Source organism: Sprattus sprattus (assembly GCF_963457725.1).
Source record: "Sprattus sprattus genome assembly, chromosome: 4".
Taxonomy (NCBI): domain Eukaryota; kingdom Metazoa; phylum Chordata; class Actinopteri; order Clupeiformes; family Clupeidae; genus Sprattus; species Sprattus sprattus.
Window position 1 is genome coordinate 27,946,779 of NC_137923.1, and position 23,752 is coordinate 27,970,530.

Genomic DNA, 23,752 nt, shown 5'->3' on the forward strand with positions numbered 1-23,752 from the left:
TTATCCCATTCATAACAACCGTTGCCAAAATATTGATACACTGGAATATGTATTGTATTGTATATATATATATATATGGTATTTCTGTTTCACATTTTATGAAAGCTGAGAAGCCACATGCTGTTTTTGTAAATCTGGCAGAAGACAGCTTCAGCTTTAAATGCAAAAATATTTGACTACACACACAATGAGCAGTGTCAGTCTTGCTTAGAAAATGTGCGTTAAATATGCAAGCACAACGCACAACCGCACCCTAGGCCAGAATGCCCTCTTAAAATCGTTGACATCTTGGTAAAGTATCTAATTGAAAATATATTCGACATTTTCTCCAGGGTATATCAGCGCGTACACTTACTCTTCAAACTTTTAAAAAAAAAACTCTTCTGGCAACAAAAATAAATAAGGGCTCAATTAGGAGCAGGGCACCATGGTGTGCCCAATGCGCACGATGCGATCTTGGCAGAGGCGAAATGTACAGTATTGCACCCTGACAAGCGCGGCGGGATTGTCGGATTCAGCATACTCGCAGGACAGCTAGTGGATTGAAAACATGGCGGCTGCCGAGTGTGTGGTTGCAAACGATTTGCGGAAGTGAGGTAAGTGTTATACTCAAAGCTTCATATTCCATTTTTACATTTCGTGATTATATCGGCAAAATCCAATTTGTAGTCAGCTTTAAGTTGAACTTCGGATTTACTCGTATTGTATCCTAAACCTATCCACAGTTTGGCCCTGTCATGCCTGTGTGCTTAAGGAAAGTTGTTGCGCGAAATAATCGCTACCAGCTCGGGTTAGCATGCAACCTCGCTCCCCTTTGCGGTTCTTGCCACTTTGCAGTGTGTTCGCTAGGCTAACATTAGCGGGCTAGCTAGTTAGTCAAAACAGTCAGGCCGTTTTATCGTCGAATTGGTTGGTTAGCTTACGACAGAATATGTGCTGGTGTAAAGGGCTTCCAGTCAACGGGTGTGTATCATGTAGTTTGTTAACTATGGGATGTATGTAACGTTTTTGTACATTGAGCACCATTCCAGATACACCAAATCTAGTTTTTGTGAGTTTAGTTTCACACAGCTAAAGCTAAGGGAGGGTGCTAAGTTAGCTGGGCGAGGATAGCTTGGACAACTGGCGGTGGCTCGTTAGCTAACTTGTAAGAGAGTAGTGAGTCCAAAAGAAAAGCCTTTTATGAGTTTTCATTTTGCAATAGTGTTGTGATAAGACCCAAGTTACTTGTGGCGCATAATGCATTAGGGCGCGACCACGCTGGACACGTTTTGTCTCCTTTTGCGCATCCTGTACGTTAAATGCGGTAACGTTAGCTAGCAGGTGGGCTAAAGAAGGCTTCATATCTGAAGCTTCATTTGTTTTGTTCGGTCAGCTAGCAAGGCTATCTTTGTTGGTTTTTAATGGGGGGAGAGTGTGCTTTCCTGGTCAAGTAAAGCCAGTAAAATACCATTTTATGCGGAATGTTGTGCTGCAATGAAAGTCATATTGCATAACTAACTTACCGGATACTTGAAGTAAAATAGATACACCATCTAGTGCTGTTAAACATACCCAGGCACCATCAGTGCAGGCACTTGGAGGGTTGGTTATAGTAAAGATAATATGCTCTCAGCCAGCTTGCATGTCATGCCAACCCGCGGATTTTGTGTTGCCTTTGAGGCCCTCTAACCTAACTAACGTTACAAGTAATTGGAAGTGTGCTTTTGCTGAAACTGACCTGTTTTACATGACAAGGTGAGTTGAATATTAGCTAAGTGTTAATAGACAAAAACTGCCCCTCTTTTTTGGTCAGTGCTGCTAGCCATTGGCTCAGTTTTAATGTCTGTAGTTGATTAACGCAGTTATACTTGTTGTCTCTGCAGCCAGTAAAGATGCAAGATGGCCTGTTGGTCCTTTTTGATACACCTTGGCTACTTTGGTGCTTATCTTAGTTAGTTACAGTGTGTGTGTGTAACAATCACAAAATACAACTTCATACGTGTCATATTCACTGTCTGCGTACGCATTCGGAAAGAGTGTTCCGTGTGTATGAGCAGAAAGCATCTAGCAGTTCCTTGACACTAAGCACGTGTCAATTTAAAGTTCATATTAACCATGCGCGATCCACTATTCGTGTCCGCGCGCTAAATTCAGGAAGTTAGTCGAGATGTCTGCGCCGTTCACTTTAATTGCAGATGAATAGGATGAAAGAGTTAGTTCTTTCCATTCAAGGACCGGTCTGGGAAAACTAAAGATAATACATTGCCTTAAGCGCAACGCTTATAAGCGCAAAACGTGTCTTAAGTCAATGGCTGGCAGGACCTCCCTTTCGTCAGTGATATAATATTTATTTTCCCAAGTGGCATGTAAACATGTGTGCCCCCGTAATATGGACACATATATAAACACTTTTTTCACTGGCTGGACTACGGGCTGAGAATGATAAAACGCTTCGGGAAAAAAAAAACCTTACTACATAAACAGTTTTATGTTTTTTCTTGTTTCTTTTCAGAGTCGCACCATTCAAGTTACTTTGCTAATGTATTTAATTCCGAGTTGACTAAGCAAAAGCCTCTTCATCCCTTCCACAGTATTGTGCTGTCCGTAGAGATCATGCTGTGGGTCAGCAAAGACCATTACCATTGGCTAGCACAGAACAATGAGTATGGGTCCTGCAGCCGAGGCGCCTCAAGTGCTACCCTCCCTCCATGCAGTGACTTGAAATCATAACTACTGTAACAATGCAGCCTGATATTTGTAGGTCAGTTACTGGCTGAACTTTGAGCCATGAGCAGTGTTTCAAAGGGTGGCCGAGTTGCATGGAACATTTTTGCTCAACAGTTTCAATGAGAATTACTTTGTGATTATTTGCCCTCTGTTAAATTAAAAACTAAAGCTTAGTTTCCCCAAAAAGCTCAGTAAAAGCCTATGGGTTTCTAGAATATGTCATGAACCTGAATAATGTGTGCTCTCAGTGGTGTTTGTGCAAGCATCTCAGTTAAATTAGCAAGCCTAACCATAAAATCTATAATGGCAATCAATGTTAGAAACTCACTAGTGCCTGTGTGGTCATCACAGAGGACAGTTAAAGAATCAATCCTCATGTATGGTTTTGGTTTTAGCCTGCTGTTTGCAATGACGAGACAAATCTGTCCGAGCTCTCTTTTCTTTGGCATCATGCAGAATTGACACCATTTCTCCTTCTCCCCCTCTCCCTGTATGCTCTCTGTCTCATTTTATGCATGGCCAAGTCATATTAGCTTCTCTGCATGAGCAGTCAGTGGAGTGTGAAAGAAACATACATGTAGGATTCTCTCCAGGTGATGCCTGTTTCCTACCCTTAAGGCCAAAATGAATATGAAGGCAGCCCTGACCTCCCAGATTCCTTGTTGCCCAGTTTGCATCAGTATGAAGCCTGTTCGTGTTTTTTCCCCCCCTCTCTCCTCAGAGTGCACAACCTGGATATGTGTGCCCTCGTTTTCCCCTTGTGGTTAGTTGACAAGGAAACTGTTGCATCGTGAAGTATGACAGTGCGAGAGGAACAAATTGTTCTCAGAAGCGTTTAGTGTGTTGCTTTAGCACTTGGCTAAGATTTCTCTAAAGCTTTCACTTTCTGTTCTGTTCTCTCCCAGCATGTCATTTGCAAATGTGTGAACTTCTTTAGCATTTAATTAAACTTATCTCTGGCTCTAAGGTTGCATGTAGTTTAGTATCTTTTTCTTGTATGGATTTCTGAGGAGTTAGATTAGATTGATTTTCATTATCTGTCAAATGACAAACTGGTTGTTTTAAAGCTGTCTTTGATGGACATTTCCAAGATCGCCTTCCTTACATTGAGCCCATCATGTGCACCACAATTGCCCATTGACTTGAGCACTGATTCAGGCCAGTTTATAGTAATATCCCGGTAATTCTTTTTGATGCTGATGATGATGATCACAAAATGTGTATATAGTCCTGATTTAAACCAATTTTGAAATGTTGCCTTTAAAGTGTAATTGGTTTTAATGTATGGTGAACTGCAGCTTGGCACCAATTATCCATTGTCAAAGATGTGTAATGCCCAAGTCCTCTCAGAGGTCCTGTGGTTGGATGGCCTACTGTGATGATTTCTACACAAACAATGACCCTAATCACTTCAGTGCTGTAACCCTACACCCTTACGATGGCCACTGTGTTCTCTGATTCAGTGGCTATGCTTCTGGATATCTCCCGTTTTGTCAGACTAAACACTGCATCCTGGTTGGCATCCAGGCTAGTTCCTATCATTAGCGAGAGAGACGTTCGCTCCTATGCATCTATCCTCATGGTCACCAGATTTAGGGGGTCTTTTACAAGGCTTTTCACACTGGTTTCCCTTTGTGAAAGAAATGCATGTTCTTCTCAGCAAAGCTGTGCTTGTCATAGAAGATGGCTTGATACCTGTGAAAAGCTGAAAACCCAGATATGGGTGACTTCCCCCTTCCTCAGGGGCAGACTCGTCCAGATGAAGACCAAAAGCCAGTACACGTGCCGTCCCTTTGTGTATGGGTTACTGATAAGGGCAAACAAGCATGTCCGTTAACATGGGTGGAGTTGGTCTCTTGGTATAAGCAAACTGGCACAACAGTGTCCTCGCCATTAGTTTAAAAAAGATGAATTCATTTATAATTAAATCTTCACCACAAATGTAATGTGAATGTTGATGTGAAAGCTGCCTGAGAGTTCAGTGGGTCCATTTAACTCTCATCCTCTGTTCAAGTCCAGGGGAAATGCTCAAGGCCGGTGATGTGGCCAGTGGTGGCATCAGGTACGCTACTGCTTAAAAAACATTAGCGTGGTCCGTCCCTTTGGACAATTGCAGATATGTCCTGTTGCAACTCTGGCCAGCCGCAGCTCTAGTGCGGAGAAGCCTCAGTGTTTTGATTGGGATGAGCCTGGCCTGGCCCGGTCCACAGAGGCCCAGTGTGTCTGACCTTGTTTGTGCCTTCAGTGGACTGGACATGAGCTGCTCTTTGTTCCCAGCTTCAAAGCTCGTCTGACATTTGCAGTGTCATTGAATGCACGTGGATAGACGACTGGCGGCGCTCATTCACTATCTTGCATGGCTTGACACTTCTTTGAAAAAATATGTATTGCTTCCAAGGCTTGGCTTTTTCAGTTTTGGTCTAAAACTACTAATCTAACTCTAATACGTATGCAAGTACCAACAACTGCACAATTGACAACTTATATAAGTTTTGTAGCATGCTTATTGGTGTCTTTTGGCAATATAGTTGTCAACATGATGTGTGAAGGGTTTTCTTACATTGTCGCTGACCCGCACCACAGAACTACATAGTGCATACGAGCCTGGGTGGCTAGTGGGAATGTCAGCTGTGTATATCGGTCCTTCATATGCCATCAAAATTAATTTGGGGAGGCCAAAACTAGTTACCTATATTAAAAAACTAAAAAACGCATTAGAAAGTGGTAGAATCCTGCATACTGCTCCTTTAAGTCCTTGTTTGTTTTTAACCTCAGATGATTTCATATACATTTTGATTCCTGTGGGAGGAATACTATTTGATTTAAAGTGGGTTCTAGAATTGACCTTTTATGTCCCTAGTAAATGAACAAACTGATAGTAGTGTGAATATGTGGGCCAATGAGTAGACATTTCTTTGGTCTTACTGTGCCTTGCTTGAAGAGTGGTGTGATCATTATGAGCAAATAGTGATTAGGTATTGACATTGAAAGAACAAACAGGATTCCTATGTAATAGTCAAGTAGAGTCAGGCTGATTCCAAGATATCAGGATAATATCTTGCCATAGCTGTTTGGATGAAGCTTTGTCCCACACTGAATCCAGCTTGAGCACAACAGTATGCTCTAAAAGATTTCATGTTACTCATGCATGCTTTGGTGTGGTGCAAACATACAGTATAACAACCATACATTCTTCAACCCGAATAATGGCGTCACTGCCTTGGCACACTGACTCATGCAGGAGTGTATTTAAATGTACAACAACACGGGAAAGAAAGAAATGACAAGCCTCTGTAGTAAATCCAAGCATCTGTCACATTTTGTCTGTGGTTTGTCATGTTTGTCGGTTGGCTGGCCATGTTGATTCCCATGTTTCTAATCCATTGGCTGGTCTTGTCAGAGAAATGCACATAGAGCTCAGCCTCATGTGTGATCTGTGCTAATGACCAATTTACTATGACAAGTGGAGACAGGGTAATGGATTCTTCATATTGAAAGGGGTGGGGTTGAATTTTAGACTTGATTCGCATATGAAAAATTAATTCAAACTAATTCCATTAAAAAGAAAATGTCGAACAGGAAGCCCCATGGTTTGCAGGAGCGGTGTTTGTTGTCTTATCTCTGCCTTGTCCATCCTCAGGTACCCACATTCTGCAGCCTAGAAGCAAGCCCCAGGATGAGGAGAGGACAGTAGGTGCCCTGCCTAGCATGGCCGCGTCCCGCTCCTCGCGCGTCACCAGGTCATCCGTGGGGATCAATGGACTGGACGAGAACTTCTGCGGCCGCACGCTCAGGAACCGCAGCATCGCCCAACCGGACGACGTTTCGCCGCCCCCAGCACCCCGAGCCCGCTCCCCCAAGAAGCGGCAGGACGGGGACAAGCCCCAGACCGGTCATGGAGAGGCCTGGAGTGGGGGTGGGGGTGGCGGCGGCGGTGCTGGCGCAGGCTCTGGCAGGAAACGAGGCCTCTCCTGCTCCTCCGAGAAGGAGGAGTCGGAGCGACCAGAGAACTGCGAACGACTGCGGCTGGCAGCGGCAGACACATCGGCAGAGGACTCGCCGGCCCTGAAGAAGCCCAAACGCTGCACTCGCTCAGGAGAGACAGGGGTGGGGGGAGAAGAAGAGACCCCCACCCCTGCCGTAGACGGACCCTCACCAGAGAGCCCCATGCCCCACTCCCCCCAAACGGACAAAGACAAAGATGAGTGTCCCAGCAGGGGGGCGCCCATCTCCTCCCTGCCTCCCCCGAGCCTCTGCCCAGAGGAGCAGCAGGAAGAGGAGGTGGAGAGAGGAGGGAGAGAGACTGATGCAGTGATGGTGGCACTGGTGAAGGAGGAGGAGAGGGCTACCTCCCCCGCCCCATCCCCACCACCTCCCCAGCCCAAGGAGGCCCACAAGGCCACTAATGGGCTGGGGGAGATCCACAGGGAGGAGGCTCCCTTGCCGGACGGTCTGCCTGCTCGAGCCCTCCCCCCTCCATCGCCCTCCTCCACGTTCCCTACGCCAGCCCTCAGCACCCCCGCGCTGCTCAACGGCAGCCAGGTGCTGAGCCCCTCCCCTACAGAGCCCCTAGTGCCTTGCAGAAGCCTCATCTCTGAGCAGACGGAGCCCCCCTGCTGCTCGACCTCCTCGTCCTCCTCCCTCTCCCTCTCCGTCACCCAGTTGCCCAATGTGGAGAGCAACGGCTCGGACGAGGTCTCCTGCAGCCAGACCCCAATCCTCAGGGAGCCTGAGCTGGAGGTGGTGGAGGTGGACGTGGTGGGAGAGGAGGGGGGCGAGGTGGTGGTGCCCTGCCTGGCCCAGGAGGAGCTCACATTTCCTGTGCAGGAGGACCAGGAGCCCAGGGGGGTGGGGGTGGTGGACGGGCAGGTCAGCGCTACTAATGGTGGTCTGTTGTCTGCGGCCACAGAGCTGCCTGATGCCTCCGATGAGGAGGACGGTGGCGGTGGCAATGGGGACTTGCAAATCTCAGGAGATACGATAACGATGAAGATGATGTCCGGCTCGGGCTTGTGTTCTGCACCCGCCTCAGAGCCCCCCTCTTTCACCGAGCCGCACGAACACCGATACGCCCTGAGGACTTCGCCGCGCCGCGCAGCCTGCCGGCCCAGCTCCCCTCACAGAGACAGAGACGATCCCCCTGCCCCATTCCCATTCCCAGTCCCAGTCCCGACCCCCACCCTGACCCCCATCACATCCATACCTACCACGCTCCACCTGGAGTCGCCATCTCGCTGCCTCAAACTGGAGGCAGTGCCCCCCGGTGGCCTAGAGGCCTCCTGCAGGCCGGGCGGTGAACTCTCGGAGCCCACGGGGGCCAAAGTGTGCCCGGAGGCAGCGGTGGCGTTGGACAGCAGAGCGCCCCGCTCCACCAAAGACTCGGCTGCAGAAGAAGAGGATGAGGAAGAGGAGCCAGACGTCTACTACTTTGAGTCGGACCACCTGGCTCTGAAACACAACAAAGAGTATGAGCTTCCCTGTTGATCTTCTTGATTATATAGTATTTCTTATTATAGAGTTTTTCTTATTGTTTCTTATTATTTTTCAATATTGTTCTATTCTCTCCATATTCTATGTTTCTTTATCTCAGCAGAGAAAGAAATGTATAATGCCAGTTTCTTTTTTTGTACATTTCACTTACTGAGCTAAATGTTTTTCTATGTGTCTCTTTCTATCTATATCTTTTTCTTTTGCCTTAATTGTCTCAGCTGGTAAATGAGCAGTGCGTTATCATAGCTTTTATAACATTTGTAACATCATCTGTCTCTTCTGTGGGGTTGCTGAAATAGGACAGCCTTTAGGGTTATCCAGATAAAAGCACTTCTGTCGTGTTATTGATCTGTATTGTATTGATATGGTCTGTGAGTAGCCCCTTCTGTGCTTCATCGTTCCTCTCACTGAACCCCCTGAAGACAACCAATCTTGCCTATAGATTTAGCTTTGCCCCTTGCGCTGCTGTATAAGTGGGTAATCTCTTGGAGCCGCAGTGCTGGATAATGAGATTGGCATGGCTGCTACTGGTGGCCAGGTTGTGCCACGTCAGGACTCATTCAGCCTGTGCCCAGTGGAGCGGTGCCAAGCCATCTTGGCAGGCCGTGGCCAATCACATTGCAGCACAGACCTTTTGCCTTAGTACTGCATGCTAATGACATGTCTGCTGCCAGTGTCATTATTTTCTTATTAGAAGCAGTGAGATGACTTAAACAGATATGGCCTGATGCATGCCATGTATGGGAACCATGAGAACTCTGAGGTAGTGTGTTTGAGCAGGCAGTGTGCTCCTCAATGGGTGTTTGTTGTGTGTGTGTGTGTGTGTGTGTGTGCGTGTGTGTGTTTGTGTGTGTTTTCGTACATCTCTGTGTGATCTGCCCAGTGAGTCAGTGTGAAAATGACCCTGACTATGCAGTAAATCTCTCCGTGCTCAAGTTCTCCGTTGCCCAGAAGCTTGCATAACTCACAAAAAAACCCTCTTTGCTAATTGAAAAGGGAGGAAATTGCTACCACCATTCTAGCATTTCCAGCACATTTCAGAACAAAGCTGTGTTCTACACAAAACAAACTTAATTACATTATTTGTGTAGTGCTGCAGAAACTGCCATTTTGTCTTGGCATCCTTGTCCACGCCTTAACACTGGAGTGGTTGGCCCATAGGTGGCTGTGCCATGCTGCCAGTTTCAGGACTAGAGCCCAGGCAGGCTGCAAGCTCACCCAGCTGGCACACATGTCAGCTATTTCCACCAGGACTGTTTACTCCATCCCTGAGCGTGCCACAGCTAGTTTTCCCGTAACAAGCCTCACCTCAATCTAGTCAGCTCTTTCTCAAGGGAAATGGAAGAGCTGGACTCTGATCATGGTCATTTTGCAGGATTGGGAGCTAAATTAAATGGAGCTTGCTTGATACAGGCTAGGTCGAGCATGAGTCGGAAACAAACGTGCAGATTGAATGCACCCTGTTCCCTATTGATTCTCAAAAAATGGCATGTTGTGGCTGAATTGACCTGCAGAAAGGCTCGTTGAAGGAGGAGAAAGAAGAATCCCTCTCAGTATCGGCCGTGTCTACAGTGTCGGCCCTTTGTCTGATTCAGTTCCTTTTGGAGTTTTTTTTTTCCGTGGTTGAGAGTTTATTTATGGCTCATGTTTGGCCCGAGGTCATGCAGGAAAAGGTCATTTCACTGAGTTGTAGCGCTCAGTGGGTTTGTCTCCCACAGTCTCGTAGCGGTGCCCTAACAAGGACGTGAAAAGCCCCTCTGCTCCGCATTTAAAACAGCAACAGCTCACAAACCACTACAAAACAATACAGCCATCTGTTTCCATGAAAAAGAACACTGGCCCGGGAAGATGTGCCACGCCCCTCTCGACTGGTTATAGATGGGGCACCACAGGGTGCTGTTAGATCTTGAATTGTGAAAAAAAACCCTGGCATCCTTTTTGCCACTGCCGACGTTTATCCCACCCGTACATAATGCATGCATCTGGGCAGGGCCTGAACGTTTCATGGCCCCTGATACATGGCGAGTGTCAGCGTCAATAATGCATGGTTGTGTCCACACACCCCTCCCCCACCCTTAACCCCCCCCTGTAGTTACCAGAGGCTGCTGCAGACCATCAGTGTGCTGGAGGCCCAGAGGACTCGAGCCATTCTGGACCTGGAGGCCCTGTCCCGCCACCAGAAGGAGGCATTGACAGACCCCATTGGCTTCGTGGAGCATCTGCAGAAACAGGTAGGACACAGACACCAGTAGCCCAAGGGCATTTTTGGTTCTCATCTCTTCTGGACACCCCTAGATTGTGAGCTTGTTTAGCCTGTTGTCCAGATCTGTGTTAAGACCTTCGGAACCAATACAGTTCTATGACTCCAAATAGCAGTCGTAACTTGAAGTTAGACGACCCTGCCACTGTTTCTTAACCACTGTGCCGCTCTGGCATACTGTGACCGCTATTGATAGTTGGCCAACTTTTTTCAATACCTTGTTATTAAACCATTTGAAATAATAAAAAAAAAAGTAATATGTCCACAGATTATGTGGTTTAGTGTTTTGGTGGTGAGAATGTATTGATTGTTTCATATTGCCATGTCTGTGGTAATAATCTTTTGTCAAACAAACATGACTAGAATCCCCCTCTTCCAATCAGCATTCGGAGACTCCTTCCATTCTAATAAAAATCTGTTTGTTCTGTCAAGGCAGAAGTCTTTCCTGTGTCTTTCAGCTCATTTTGTATCTATACTCTCTACGTAAGGGGGTCTGAAAAGTTCTTTGTGTTACCACTTGAGCTGTCAGTATTATAGCGGTTTTCAGGCTCTGAGCACAACCCCCATGAGTTCAAAGGAGAACACTAATGTTATATAAAAATGGGTAAAGAATCATTCAAACAATACCTCATACATATCGTTATTCTATATGGATCCAACCTCAGTGGGGATGATGTTGGTTTGGTGGAGTGCTGACCTGTTCTGTACTGACAATCTGTCTTTGCCTGTCCCTCCCAGGTTGCATTGGGGCTGCCCTGTCCCCAGAGAGTGGTCCAGCTCCCAGAAATTGCATGGGACCAATACACCTCAGGCGTCGGGGACTTTGAAAGGGAGTTTTGCGACAAGAAGCGCAAAACCAGGCAGTTGAAGCTTATATACGAGAAAGGTAGAGAACCTTAGAGAACACACTGAGGAAATTAGTCTCATCTCCCCCTGGGTTTAATTATAGCACCTAAGGTCATATGTTTCCACTCTGCCAGATCAGAAATCCACAGTATAAGTCTGATGGAAATGTCATCTTTTTGTTACTTTGTATGCCATGTGCAGTGGGTTTACCCATCCGACCAAAAAGTCCTTTGGATTCCAAGAAGGAGAGCGACTCGGCGGGGCTTTACTCGTCTCTGCCCTCCAGTGACGCTCCGGAACATAGCCTATCCAGCAGCAGGTCACAGGTGGGTCATCCCACAGCCACTCACTCACTCACTCAGAATATCATCAGTCAGAAGAAAAGCATGCTGTGTGTATGGTAGAGAGTGTTGTGTGTGTATGGTAGAGAGCAGTGGCGGTTTTAGGCACGGGCCATCCGGGCTGCGGCCCGGGGTGGCACTTTTTCAAGTCACGTGGGGGGCGGCACGACCAAGTAAATAAATAAATAATAATCTGGGCCGCAAAGCGCTTTTCTATTATCTATAATATCACTGTGTGGGGAATTGGCGAATTGGGGCCCCCTGGGGCTGCAGGCGCTCCTGCTTGCTAAGAAGGTAGCCTGGTGACACCAGCCTACGTATTTCCGCCTGAATTGATTTCAAGCTCATACTCAGTCTGGCCCAACCCCGTTGACAATCGTCTCCAGGACTCAAAATCCTGTAGGACCAATCAGCGAACAGTTCAGAGCTGTGACGCAAAACTCGCCTTGGAGGAAAAGACACGAAAAGCTATCGGAAAAGTTGTCTCAACTCTCGAGAACATCAGAAAATTAAAAGGAGAACAAGAGTATTTTCTTGTAAGTTTTATGATTGGAAAGGACGTCGTAGCTCTTCTCCCAACTGGCTTTGGGAAGAGTTTAATCTACCGAATGCTTACTAAACGTTGCTGATTGGTTAAGGGAACTCCAATGATTTTAAACCTCAAGCTAAGCACCCGCTCATCTCGGAAACGAAAATGCATAGCGTTTTGCCAGACTGAAAGACGGAATGAAATGGAGTCACAGGCTGGTAATGGCCAGGCTACTAAGAAGGTTCCATATGTGTGAAAACGGGGAAGGGGAGGGAGCGCGGGGGAAAAGTTAACCTCTGGGACTCCCAACTGGAACAGACAAGTGGGGGGACGGGGGGATCTACTGTAGGCTATAGAGCAATACTCTAATACAATTTGTGGGCGCAAGTCAGTCACACCTAGACCTTCTTGCAAAAAACGCACATTCATAATATTATAATTACAGGCCTATAATTCCTGCACGTTTTATGTTTTTCTGAATTGTGTGCAATGGCTTATACAAATAGGTAATATTGAACGATTATGTGTAACCAAGGGCAAGGTGAATTGGTTTAGTCTTAACTTCTGTACGAGTGACAGTGTTGGGGGATGAGAATGTGTTGATTGTCGAGTGCAAAATAAGCACAGAGATGGATAGGAAAAGGCAAAAATCCGTCAGGTGCCCAATTTCGGAAAAAAAAGAAAAGAAGAAGAGGAGAAACAAGCAAAACATAAAGGTATACCACTATGCTCTCTCTGTTTGATTACGGTATCCATGTAGTGATGAAGAGCTAATGTTAATTGGTGGTAGGCTATAACTCTTACATCTGTTAGCCTGCTATTCTGCTGCCTATGACTACAACAATAGATCGGTTTTAAGTCAACAAACACGAGATCTAATTTCACGATAAGACTGTGCTTTGCAACAAAACTGTTACACATTCAGTTTTAGCGCTCGGAGGGGGTCTCGCCCGGGGCGTATTTACATGTAGAACCGCCACTGGTAGAGAGTGTTTGAGTGACTGACTGACTGACTGACTGTGTGTGTATGTGTGTATGTGTGTGTGTGTATGGTAGACTAGAGAGTGTTTCAGTGACTGACTGACTGACTGACTGACTGACTGACTGTGTGTGTGTGTATGCTAGAGAGTGTTGATATGCTGTGCTGCATCTGAGAATACCTCTTTCAGAATTCAGTTTCACAGACCACTGAATAAGGTGGAGTTTAAGGAGTGGGGATAAGTTTCTCTCTCTCGCACACACACACACACACACACACACACACACAAACTGATTATAAGCATTCTGTCCTAGGCCTCTCTTAAGATGTCTATTAAACCTGTAGTTGAGGGCTGGCTCTGCCTTTTCCTCTGTATCCTTTTTCTTGTTTGGCATCTCGCCATCTCTGTCTGCTCTGTCTGTCTGCTCTGCCCGTCTCTCTGTCTGCTCTGCCTGCTATCTCTTTCTGTGTGCCTGCTCTGTCTGCATCTCTGTCTGCTCTGCCCGTCTCTCTGTCTGCTCTGCCTGCTATCTCTTTCTGTGTGCCTGCTCTGTCTGTCTGCTCTGTTTGCATCTCTGTCTGCTCTGCCTGCTATCTCTTTCTGTGTGCCTGCTCTGTCCTGTGCCCCTCCGTGAGGCTATCTGTAGTTAAGAATCTGTATCTGATGGGTCTGAGGACAGGGCTGTCAGATCTTAACTGGGATTACATGGGCGTGAGACAGGCTAGCCACACACATCACATCAACAGCTCCTGCATCAGTCTCCTTTGCTGTTCGACCAGATAAGACTTTTCTTCCAACCATTCCCTTCCTCCCCCTGCTGAACAGCCTTGCATTTCTAAGACATGCTGCTGGCCAGGGGTGGCACGTGTTGTTGTGTTGCAGTGAAACCCCTAAACTTTTACACGCACACGCACACGCACACACACAAACACACACACAGAAGAATTTGAACTGCCAGCCAGCGTGCTCTTCACCAGAACGCCAGGCTCAGGGGAGTAATTGTTATTCACAGCAGGATTGTTTTATTGTTGGTAATGGCTGTCAATTATGGGAGCTCCCGCCGGCTGCAGTAAGAGATTCATCTCAATGATTCGTCCACGAGCGCTTTGTGCGCCAGTGTTGGCATTTCAGCTTCTCCTTTGGTTGACAGATGCAGCAGCGAGTTCAGTTATTTTTTTGTGCTTTTAGTTTTGTTTTTTGGGAAGATGATTCACCCAGTGAGGAGTGGAGTGATTTATTGAAATTCAAATGAGGCATTGTCAGGGAGATGTCAAGCATTCTGTGAATAATACGCCGGGAAGGTAATTTTTCCCCCCGTTATTTTTCATTTGTTTTACTCTGTTTCAGTTTGACTTGTGATGTATCATGCACGCAGCCACGCACACACACACACACACACACACACACACACACGCTGCATGCTTCTTCCTGAGTGCAGTGCAGTTTGAGATGAATGTGAACAGGGCACACTAAGACTGAGCTGTTTCTCCCCTCTCTCGTTCCAGGTGATCAGAGGGAGAGTGTGTCATCAGAATAAACCTGACTCCTTCAACCAGCTGTGGACCATAGAGGAACAGGTAGAGACATGGACACACAAATTCCACCAACTGTCATTCATCATATGAGTTTCTACGTATTGTTTGTCTCGGTTCCTGTATACTAATAGAGGTGTGTGTGTGTGTGTGTGTGTGTGTGTGTGTGTGTAGAAAAAGCTGGAGCAGTTGCTGGTGACGTTTCCACCAGAGGAGGTTGAGGCGAAGCGGTGGCAGAAGATTGCGGACGCGCTGGGCAACCGAACAGCCAAACAGGTTAACCTTAGCTGCGCACCACACTGCCCTCTTTTCTCTTTACCGACTGTCCCAATGAGCTCAGCCTCAACATTAGGCTCCTTTTAAGCCACGCCTAATAATGTGTTTTGTTAACCCTTGTGTGTTTGGAGCCAAATGGATCCCTTTTTATTGTTTTTAGTTTTTTTGCGTGTGATAAAAATAGCGTTTACATCCTGAAAGTACTCATCTCATTTACTAGACCTCAAATCCTAAAACAATAGGAGGGCTGATGAACCACTCTTTCGCTCGGCTAATGATCATATTGTAATACTAGTCCACACAAGCACCCCCCACGCACAGTATCTATTCGGGTAGGAGTGCAGGCCAGAGTGCTCCTCACCAGTGCGAAGTGGCTGTTTTCACAGCAGACGGGCAGCTGTGCTTGATATGTGAGATGCTCTCTAGGCAGCGCTCTCCAGGCTTCACTCTGGGCTCACAGCAGCTGGGGGCTTCATTGTGTGCCGCAGGTCGCCAGCAGAGTGCAGAAATATTTCATCAAACTGACGAAGGCCGGCATCCCTGTACCCGGGAGAACACCCAACCTATGCATGTACAGCAAGAAGGTAAGGCTGTTTCGCCCAGTGTTCAGGCATTAACTTGTTGTTTGTTTGTTGATTTAAGCTTGTTATGATGGATGTTGCTAGTTTAAGGAAAAGCTTGTGAAAAGGGTTGATTTTGGTATGAATGGCATGACCCGTGCTACTAACAACTATAATGTTACTAACAACATTACACCAAAACAATGTATTAACAAAACAGTGGGTTTTTAGGGTCCAGATAATGAAAGATACAAAGCCTAATGCTCCTCCGAGAGGATACAAAAGGCAGAGTTTGAATTTCGTTGTTTACTTGGAAGGAATCATGTCAAACCTTAGCATGCAAAATAAAGCATTGTTCCTGAATATCTTTAGACAATCTTTAGACAACACTGTATATGAATTACTCTGGAAAAAGTCCCATTTGCGAGCTAACAGGATTAGCTTAAATATAACTCTAAAAATAATGCATTCACAAAACTGGGTCCAAGCCTAAACAATTAAAATACTAAAAGGTCAATGTATGGTATGTATCTAATGTTGCCCTAAGGTGCAACCCAAGGTATAAACAAAACAAAAAAACTTATAGTATGGATTAGACTGTCAATCAAGAAAGACATACTTTTGTAAAGCCATTCTCCTGAAGAATGATGTTGGAGTTGATGTAGTGTGTGTGTGTGTGTGTGTGTGAAGCTATGTTGGATTCAGCAGACTGTTGACACCTGCACTTCCCCATCTGCTGCTTCTCCCCCAAGGCCTCCAGCAAGCGACACCACCACCTAAACAAGCACCTGTACCGACCCTCCACCTTCCTGACCTCCTACGAGCCGCCTGTCTACATGGATGACGAGGACGAGCGCTCCAGCTTCAACAGCCTGCAGGACCCCACAGCCGATGACTCAGTCAGTGACACACACACACACACACACACACACACACACACACACACACACACACACACACACACACACGTATTGGCTGTCATCCTGTAGCAGAGCTCACAGGGCAGAATGCTTGAAATGCCAGGGTTGCTTATGGAGCCTCCAGCAGTCTTTTTATCCCCTAACCACCTAAACCCGAACTGGGGAGAATGATGCTGATGGTGTGCATGCTGTCTGTGAATGCCCAGTGTGTTCATCTCAAAAGATTATGATGTTGCTGTTTGGAGCATAGATGTCTAGACAACGATTCGGTTGTGGATAGGCTCACGAAGCAGGCCAAACTACCAGAATAAGTCTAAGTCAGACTAAGTCTGGTAAGCCCAGCAGCTAGCAGGGCTTCAGTCATGGAGCAGCTTTCTCAACTCAGCTGCTGTATGAAGTTGGGGGGTATAAACTGCTACTTGTTTTCATTCTATAAAACTGCAGGTGTGACACATGATGCATGTCATATGATGCGTGCTGCCATCCATGGAGCTTGCCGCACACAGCCCCTCTTACAGGTGCCCTGCCTCACGTCAGTGAAATACTGACTCTTCAGCCATGCAACAGGGTTCTCTCAAATCTCACTGGTCCAAATCAACTGTACCCCATAAAATCTGAACTGTACTGTAGCCTGCTACATCCCACTAGCTATAAAATTTAGCTTCAACTCAAATAGAAGTCACATTACCCATATATGCTACGGAGCAACCTTGGCCAGTTATGGAGGGACAGCCTCACTAGGCAGTAAGCAACACCTTTGATCAGGTGTCGGTCTCAGAGGACAGGAATGCCATTAATTCAGTGTGTGCGCGTGTGTGTGTGTGTGCGTGTGCGTGTGCGTGTGTGTGTGACAGGCAGCTCTTGACATTTTCCATCCGAAGCCTGTGATGTGTACTTTGTGTCCTTTGAGGCAGGCTGGGGCAGCGTGCCCCACTGAGAACACAGGAAGCACGCTGCCTTTGGAGCCAAGGCTTGTACCAGGCCACACACACACCTCTACTTGAAAACCTAATATGTCAAGCTGAGCTATATCAGTCTCCTGCTTAGAACCTTAGCTTACTCCTACACTTTTTGCCTACTATTTAAATGCTCCTTTTTAATACCCCCATGAACTTTTTTTTACTATAACCACGTGTACACGCACATGTCCATGCAAAGGAGAGTGTTTGATTGAGGATGACTCATTTAGCCTCTACATTTACTTGTTGGCCTCTGACTCTTTTATGTTAGGGTAGTTGTCTGACCTATGGTTTGTGTGTGTGTGTGTGTGTGTGTGTGTGTGTGTGTGTGCAGGATGAGGATGGCGTGCCGGTGGAGTTCAGGAACCTTCCGGAGTATAAGGAGCTTATGGACCTGAAGCGTCTGAAGAAGCAGAAGCTGCAGGACATCCATGTGGAGAGCGCCGCGGTGCAGCACATGGGCTACAAGGTACAGCTGCAGCCAGGACTAAAACACAGACCATATCTGTCTCTTAGCACAGTTGGCAACCTTCACATGGCGTACTGGGGGGTGCTCAGTACTTGCCCTCAGGGGTTTGGGCTTGGGAAAGTGCCTTGAGTTGACATGATTATTGTGATTGAAATTGAAAAAATGTGCTTCCAATTTTGTGACGTGTAGAGACTAGTTTTATGTCCTATTTTACTGCAAGAAGGTATGTGTAGTGGGAAATCAAAAGTGCATATTGTCTCCAGCAAAAGCCCAGTTTGTGATGATGTGGTCTCTGCTAGTGCGACGTGTGTGGCATGGATCCCATCCAGGGGGTGAGGTGGCACTGCCAGGACTGCGCGCCGGACTGTACCGTGGACTTCTGTGGAAACTGTTCAGATTGGTGAGTGTTTTAAAGGGCTACTCAACCAGTCTGTTCTCATTGGTGAGTGTTTAATAGGGCTACCCAACCAGTCGGTTCTCATTGGTGAGTGTTTTATAGGGCTACCCAACCAGTCTGTTCTCATTGGTGAGTGTTTTATAGGGCTACCCAACCAGTCGTTTAAGCATTCGTGTGCAAGTGCGCACGCTTGCAGGGATATGTCTATACATGCTGTTACATACACGTTCAATTTATATCTGTTTTATTTCTTTATTCATTACTGGCACCTGCTACGCCCTTACATGTGCAGCTGGTGGTCCGTCAATAGATGTGGGGCTGTCCCTTTAATTCCACTGATGGGGAATGGCAGTGGTGTAGTGACTGCGTTGATAGAAATAGTTCCTTTTGACAAATAAGTATGGTGTTGGGGTAGTCTGAAAAGGAGGGTTTTCTTAGGCCTATAGAGGGAGGTGGGCTTGCTTGGCTCCATGGCAAGTGAGTTTTTTTTTTTTTTTTTTTTTTAAAGGCAGCTAATCACCTGTAACCAAGCAACCAGGAGTGACCATAGTGATTGCACATTGCATTTTTCACAAACCACACTGGGGGTTTGAAGCACCAGCCAGTGTTTAATGAGAAAAAGATACAAATACTAGACTAACTAAGACTAGAGTAACAAAACTGAACAAAACCAAAAGGAATTAAACCGCACAGGCTTCCCGTGCATGGCCAGTCTGATGGGGACGCTGGAAAAGGCCATGGTGAAGAAAGAAGATAAGACAAACACACATGATCCATAATGCATGCACAAACACACATAGGTAGTTCTTAGACTGACAGTCGTGGCTCCCTCACAGTAGGACGTGGTACACAGTCAGTGGCATGGCTCTCCCTGAACTTCTAATTAACCTCCCTGTTGCAGATCAGGATTGCTGTGGCCAGTGTTGTACCTGAACGCGTTCATTGACCGAAAGTTCATGAACTCGTTCATCATTTTGGTGAACGTGAACTGAACGTTCTGTATTATTGCCTGATGAACGATACTGTGAACGCATTCATTCTGGTGTCTGTGAACGGCAGGTTCACTCTTTTTAATTTCGTTCAATAAGATGCCAGATTTCTAGACTTCTAGGCGAAAAACACAAAGTTTCCAATCGCTGCGTGTGATTTCTTTTACTGTCAATGCCTGGCAAGTGTGAGGGCGCCGAAGTTGCATAGAGGCCGAAAGCGGTATTGCAGACATATAGAGATTTAGATTTTTTTTTTGCTCGCAACATATTGAAAAAAAGAACTGAACTAGTTCATTTTTTGGAGCTGTGAACTTAGTTCAAAATTTTGAATTATGAACTATGAACTGAACTAGTTCATTTTCAAATTTGTGAACTATGAACTGAACTAGTTCATGTAGAAAGTGAACTTTCCCAACACTGGCTTTGGCCTTACCCCCCTCTCGTCTCTCATTCTGCCTGCTGTGATACACGCCTGCGCCTTCTTTTTCTCTTTTTGTGGGTGCTTTGCTGCGTTTGCTTTGCTGCGTGCGGGTGCTTTACTGCGTTTGCTTTACTGCGTTTGCTTTACTGCGGTTGCTTTGCTGCGTGCGGGTCTTTGCTGCCTTTGCTTTGCTGCGTTTGCTTTGCTGCGTTTGCTTTGTTGCGTGCCCTTTGCTGCGTGCGGGTGCTTTGCTGCATTAAGGCATTTTTATGCTACTCCGTACGACACGTTTTTGGGCACATAGGAACGCCTTCAGGTAAGTGAAACGCCTTCTCCGGTAGCTGAAACGCCCTCTCCGTGCTCTCCAGAGACGTCGGACAGCTCTCCGTGTCCCCGCAAAAATTTCTGTCGGTCCGCTCATGGCGACGGATACTCCTTGGCCGTGATTGGCACACTACAACCTCATTTCCATACGACATCAACTCCGGAAACTAACATTTCTGGACCTAGCGTTTCCTGTTACATTACCTTTATATCCATATATGCATAACAGCCACTGTCAAAGGCGCAGATCCTTTCCTTGAAAACTATTCCCTGTATATCACAATACATGAGCCGGCCCAAGTAGCCTACTGCCAGAGAACCAGCATGAGCGACGGCAATTAAAGATGTGTTTCAACAACGGTAGAAAACTGTGTTTGCTCCGTATTTTACTGAACTCATAGGCCTAATTATATGACAGTGGTATTAGTTACAGTTGAGACACCCGAAATAACGTGCATGCGCAGAAATCCTGAGACGTGATTTTTAGTCTGCACATGAATAGCCTACATGAATTTCTTTGATCCCAGGAAATTTGAGCACACAACCCATCTCCCTTACGGAGATATTGGCGAAAGTTGTTTTACCTACTTCATTTCAAACGTTGCAAACGTGTCTAGTTTTTGTGCAGTAGTGAATAGAGTCTCAGTTTACTACACCGCATATCATGTTTGTAGAAAATGATTAAGGTGCAACAAATGGCAATGATTAAGGTGCAACAAATGGCAATGATTCACATTGCAAGTAAAATGGTGCGGCTGGAGCAGATACAGGGAGGGACAACGGTGACGCAGTTTGGATGTAGCGACAAACGTTTATGTGCTGTAACAAACAGTGTTAACCAGTATGTGAGTAACGTGGGTTTTATTAAAACATAGTGTGTAATGTGTAGCTATTTCATTCTGTTTATTAACCTTTCCGGCTCTCTGTAGGCTATGTATTAACTAGCCAGCAGTAGACGAAAGGGAATTAACCCCGAAGTTAAAAACATGTAATCTACTTCGGGAGCATTTTACTCCCCCGCATTCTCCCATGATAAAGATAAGTTTGCCCTATCAGGTGTATATATAGCATTAGACACAGTCACAATATTGTGTATCTGCTGACACCTGTTGCATTTGAGTAGTGGCAGCTGGTGGGAGAGTAGAAATTGACTGTTGTGGAGGAGAGGTAAAGCCAACTAACGATTTCCATCGCACAAAGACGTCATGGGGTAGCTTGTCTTTCGGGACTTAAACCGTTACTCCCCCTACTGTTGTGGAAGAGAATTGTTTTCAGCACCCACAGCCGTTGGAGTACTATAAAGGGACACAAATGCTAACTAGTACGTACTATCCGGCCGCCCGCCCACTGTCCAACCATCCGACACGACCGTTTTGTGTACTATATAAGGCCCTTTACCTCTGCGAGGAGTTTGTGTGGAGTGATCGGCTTTTCTCCTGCATCGTGCGATTCTGGGTCCAGTTGAACTAATGAATGTTATTTCCCACATTTTATTTTCCATTCATTCATTGCCTCGTTTGTTTATTTTTTTATTTGTTCGGTCATTCAATCATGCTTCGTTCACTCTTTGTAAATGTCATTCTGCAAACTTGTTGTTTCAAGCTGATTCACCTGCACTGGTTTTATTATGGTTACCTGACTCGCATGGACCCCCCCCCCCCCCCCCCCCCCATAGTCCAGCCGTTATGCTCTGTCTTTAGTGGAATGGTTGTACTAATATGGAAGCCCATACTAAATGTTGACGTTTCATCTTCAGGGATTGTCATTATTGTTCGGTTGTTTTGCTTAAAGGCCTGATGGAGATGGCTGTAATGCTTCTCAAGAATCAAGAGGCAAACCTCTTAAAAGCCTTATTTATCAGCCTAACTTGGCATATGCAAGAGAGTGGGAATGTCGAGTGGGTGCTTTATCCTGAAGAATCAGGGTAGTATAAATGTCGAAGCACCTCTAAAAGCTCAACCTCCATCACGTCAATGCGAAGGAACCCTTAAAGCTTCCTCCCTGTCCATTGCTGTCCATTGCCGTCCCTGCTTAGTGAGCTTCACTGAGAACTATTTAATGACCATTTGTGTCTCTGCCCCTCTCTCTTTCTTTCCTTCTTTATTTCTTTCTCCCCCCCACAGTGTGTACAAAACAGAGACCCATAAGCCCACCCACCGGCTGGAGCCAGTCTACCAGGCCGAGAGCTTCCTGGACAGAGACTACTGCCTGCCGCACAGCACCGGCTACAACTACCTGGACCCCAACTACTTCCCTGCCAACAGATGACAGCAGCCAGGGCGAAGCAGTGCATCCAGGGCTTGGCAGCAGCCCCCAGGGCTTTCTGTGCATGGCTCCATCCTCAAACTCCAACGCTTAGTGTGGGCAGGTGGGGCAGCAGCCGCAGCTGTGTGGGGGGGCACAGATGGGTGACGCCGGCCTCTCCCCCCCCGTCCCCGTACAGACTCCCAAAAAAACACCCCAACCCCCCTCTACTGGGCAGAAGGGTGCTGCCCGACAGGGTGGGGGGTGTACCGCACCTTGCCACGGTTGTTGTCATAAGTTAACAGGTCACTAAAACCCACACTATTTAACGAAAGAAAAGAAAATCGGGAAAAAAAAAAAGAAGTGAAAGGCACAGCCACATTACCCCCCCCCCCCCCCAACAAAACCTGAGACGTTAGATCTCCACGTTTTCCCCCCACCCTCTTCCCTTGTGCTTGTTTTTCAGCTGATGAAGTGCTGGTAAAGCTCAATTTGGCCAAGTCTGTTTTGGGCCCAGTAGGCCACCGTACTGTACCTGTGCCTGTGCCTCAGTATGGGGGGGGCGGGACAGGGGGAGGGTCTTGGACTCGCTAACCAGAGTGCAAATGGTGTAGCTAGATGTCTGTAGTTGAATATTTATAAGTGACGCTTTCTCTGTGTGAGCTCTCTCTCTTGTTATGAGTTAGAAAAGAAAAGAAAATAAATGAAGAAAAAAAAGCCAGCTACAACAATGGGGAAAAAAAGAACAGAACAGGAACTTGGTGCTCAGACTGTTGTCTTTGATTCATCCCAGGTATTTAACCTAATCACTGGGGGGCTTGCTAATCTAATGTCATCTGGGTCTTCAGAGGAAAAAGCCCATTAGTGGGGCCTTGTGACTTGGGCCTTCACCAGGGGCTTCTATTTTCACTAAAAAGCTGCTCTTCTGGGTTAATTTTTTTTAAATGTTTTGTCCTTTTATCACCCTCATGCAATGTTGTCTGACCTAGTAAATCCTCTCCATTGAAATGCGTTTAGTTTCCAACCATGAAGCACTACAGCTTGGAGCACTAGCCTGCGGAAGAGGGCTTGGGAGGGCTTTGACACATGGAATTGAAAAAGGTTTTTTTTTTTTTTTGTCTTTTCTTTCATTATCTTATCAGTGTGTACTGTTGATCATGTGGAGTCTAAAAGATATATATATATATATATATATATATGTATATATATATATGGTGAAAGTAGCCATTGGTAGTTGCTGTGTGCCATGATTATTTTTTATTTCTTTCTTCTGGAGAGTCCACCTCTGATTGGTCAAGGCGACACAGTGACCAGTGTCTTCTTCCATACAAACCAGCCCTCCACTCTCCCAGATCATCACATCTTTAAATCCTTCTCGTTTTGCAGCAGTCCCCCTCACGCTCCATTGAGAAGATTGTATTTTTATTAACCTATTTAAAAAAGAAAATAAGCAAAAAAATTGAAAAGAAATGAAGGTGGCGATAGTTGCCACCAACAGTGGTACAC

General features: G+C 46.2%; 1 protein-coding gene across 1 annotated transcript; it reads left to right on the forward strand.

The window, feature by feature from the left end:
- Positions 1-537: 537 nt before the first annotated feature.
- On the forward strand, positions 538-23,341 carry zzz3 (zinc finger, ZZ-type containing 3). The gene is made up of 12 exons (XM_080837488.1): positions 538-596; positions 6,350-8,174; positions 10,292-10,430; positions 11,198-11,345; positions 11,507-11,631; positions 14,661-14,732; positions 14,862-14,963; positions 15,452-15,547; positions 16,276-16,422; positions 17,737-17,871; positions 18,171-18,271; positions 22,126-23,341. Exons 2-12 carry the CDS (start codon positions 6,418-6,420, stop codon positions 22,268-22,270), a joined length of 2,967 nt encoding a protein of 988 aa, XP_080693614.1. The 5' UTR covers positions 538-596; positions 6,350-6,417; the 3' UTR covers positions 22,271-23,341.
- Positions 23,342-23,752: the final 411 nt, after the last annotated feature.

What these genes read in the sequence shown, in the direction of transcription:
- zzz3 (XM_080837488.1), top strand. Translation starts at nt 6,418, where the DNA reads ATGGCCGCGTCCCGCTCCTCGCGCGTCACCAGGTCATCCGTGGGGATC. An exon ending in GCTCTGAAACACAACAAAGA is followed by an intron (nt 8,175 to 10,291) that starts GTATGAGCTTCC and finishes CCCCCCCTGTAG; the next exon opens with TTACCAGAGGCTGCTGCAGA. An exon ending in TGTGGAAACTGTTCAGATTG is followed by an intron (nt 18,272 to 22,125) that starts GTGAGTGTTTTA and finishes TCCCCCCCACAG; the next exon opens with TGTGTACAAAACAGAGACCC.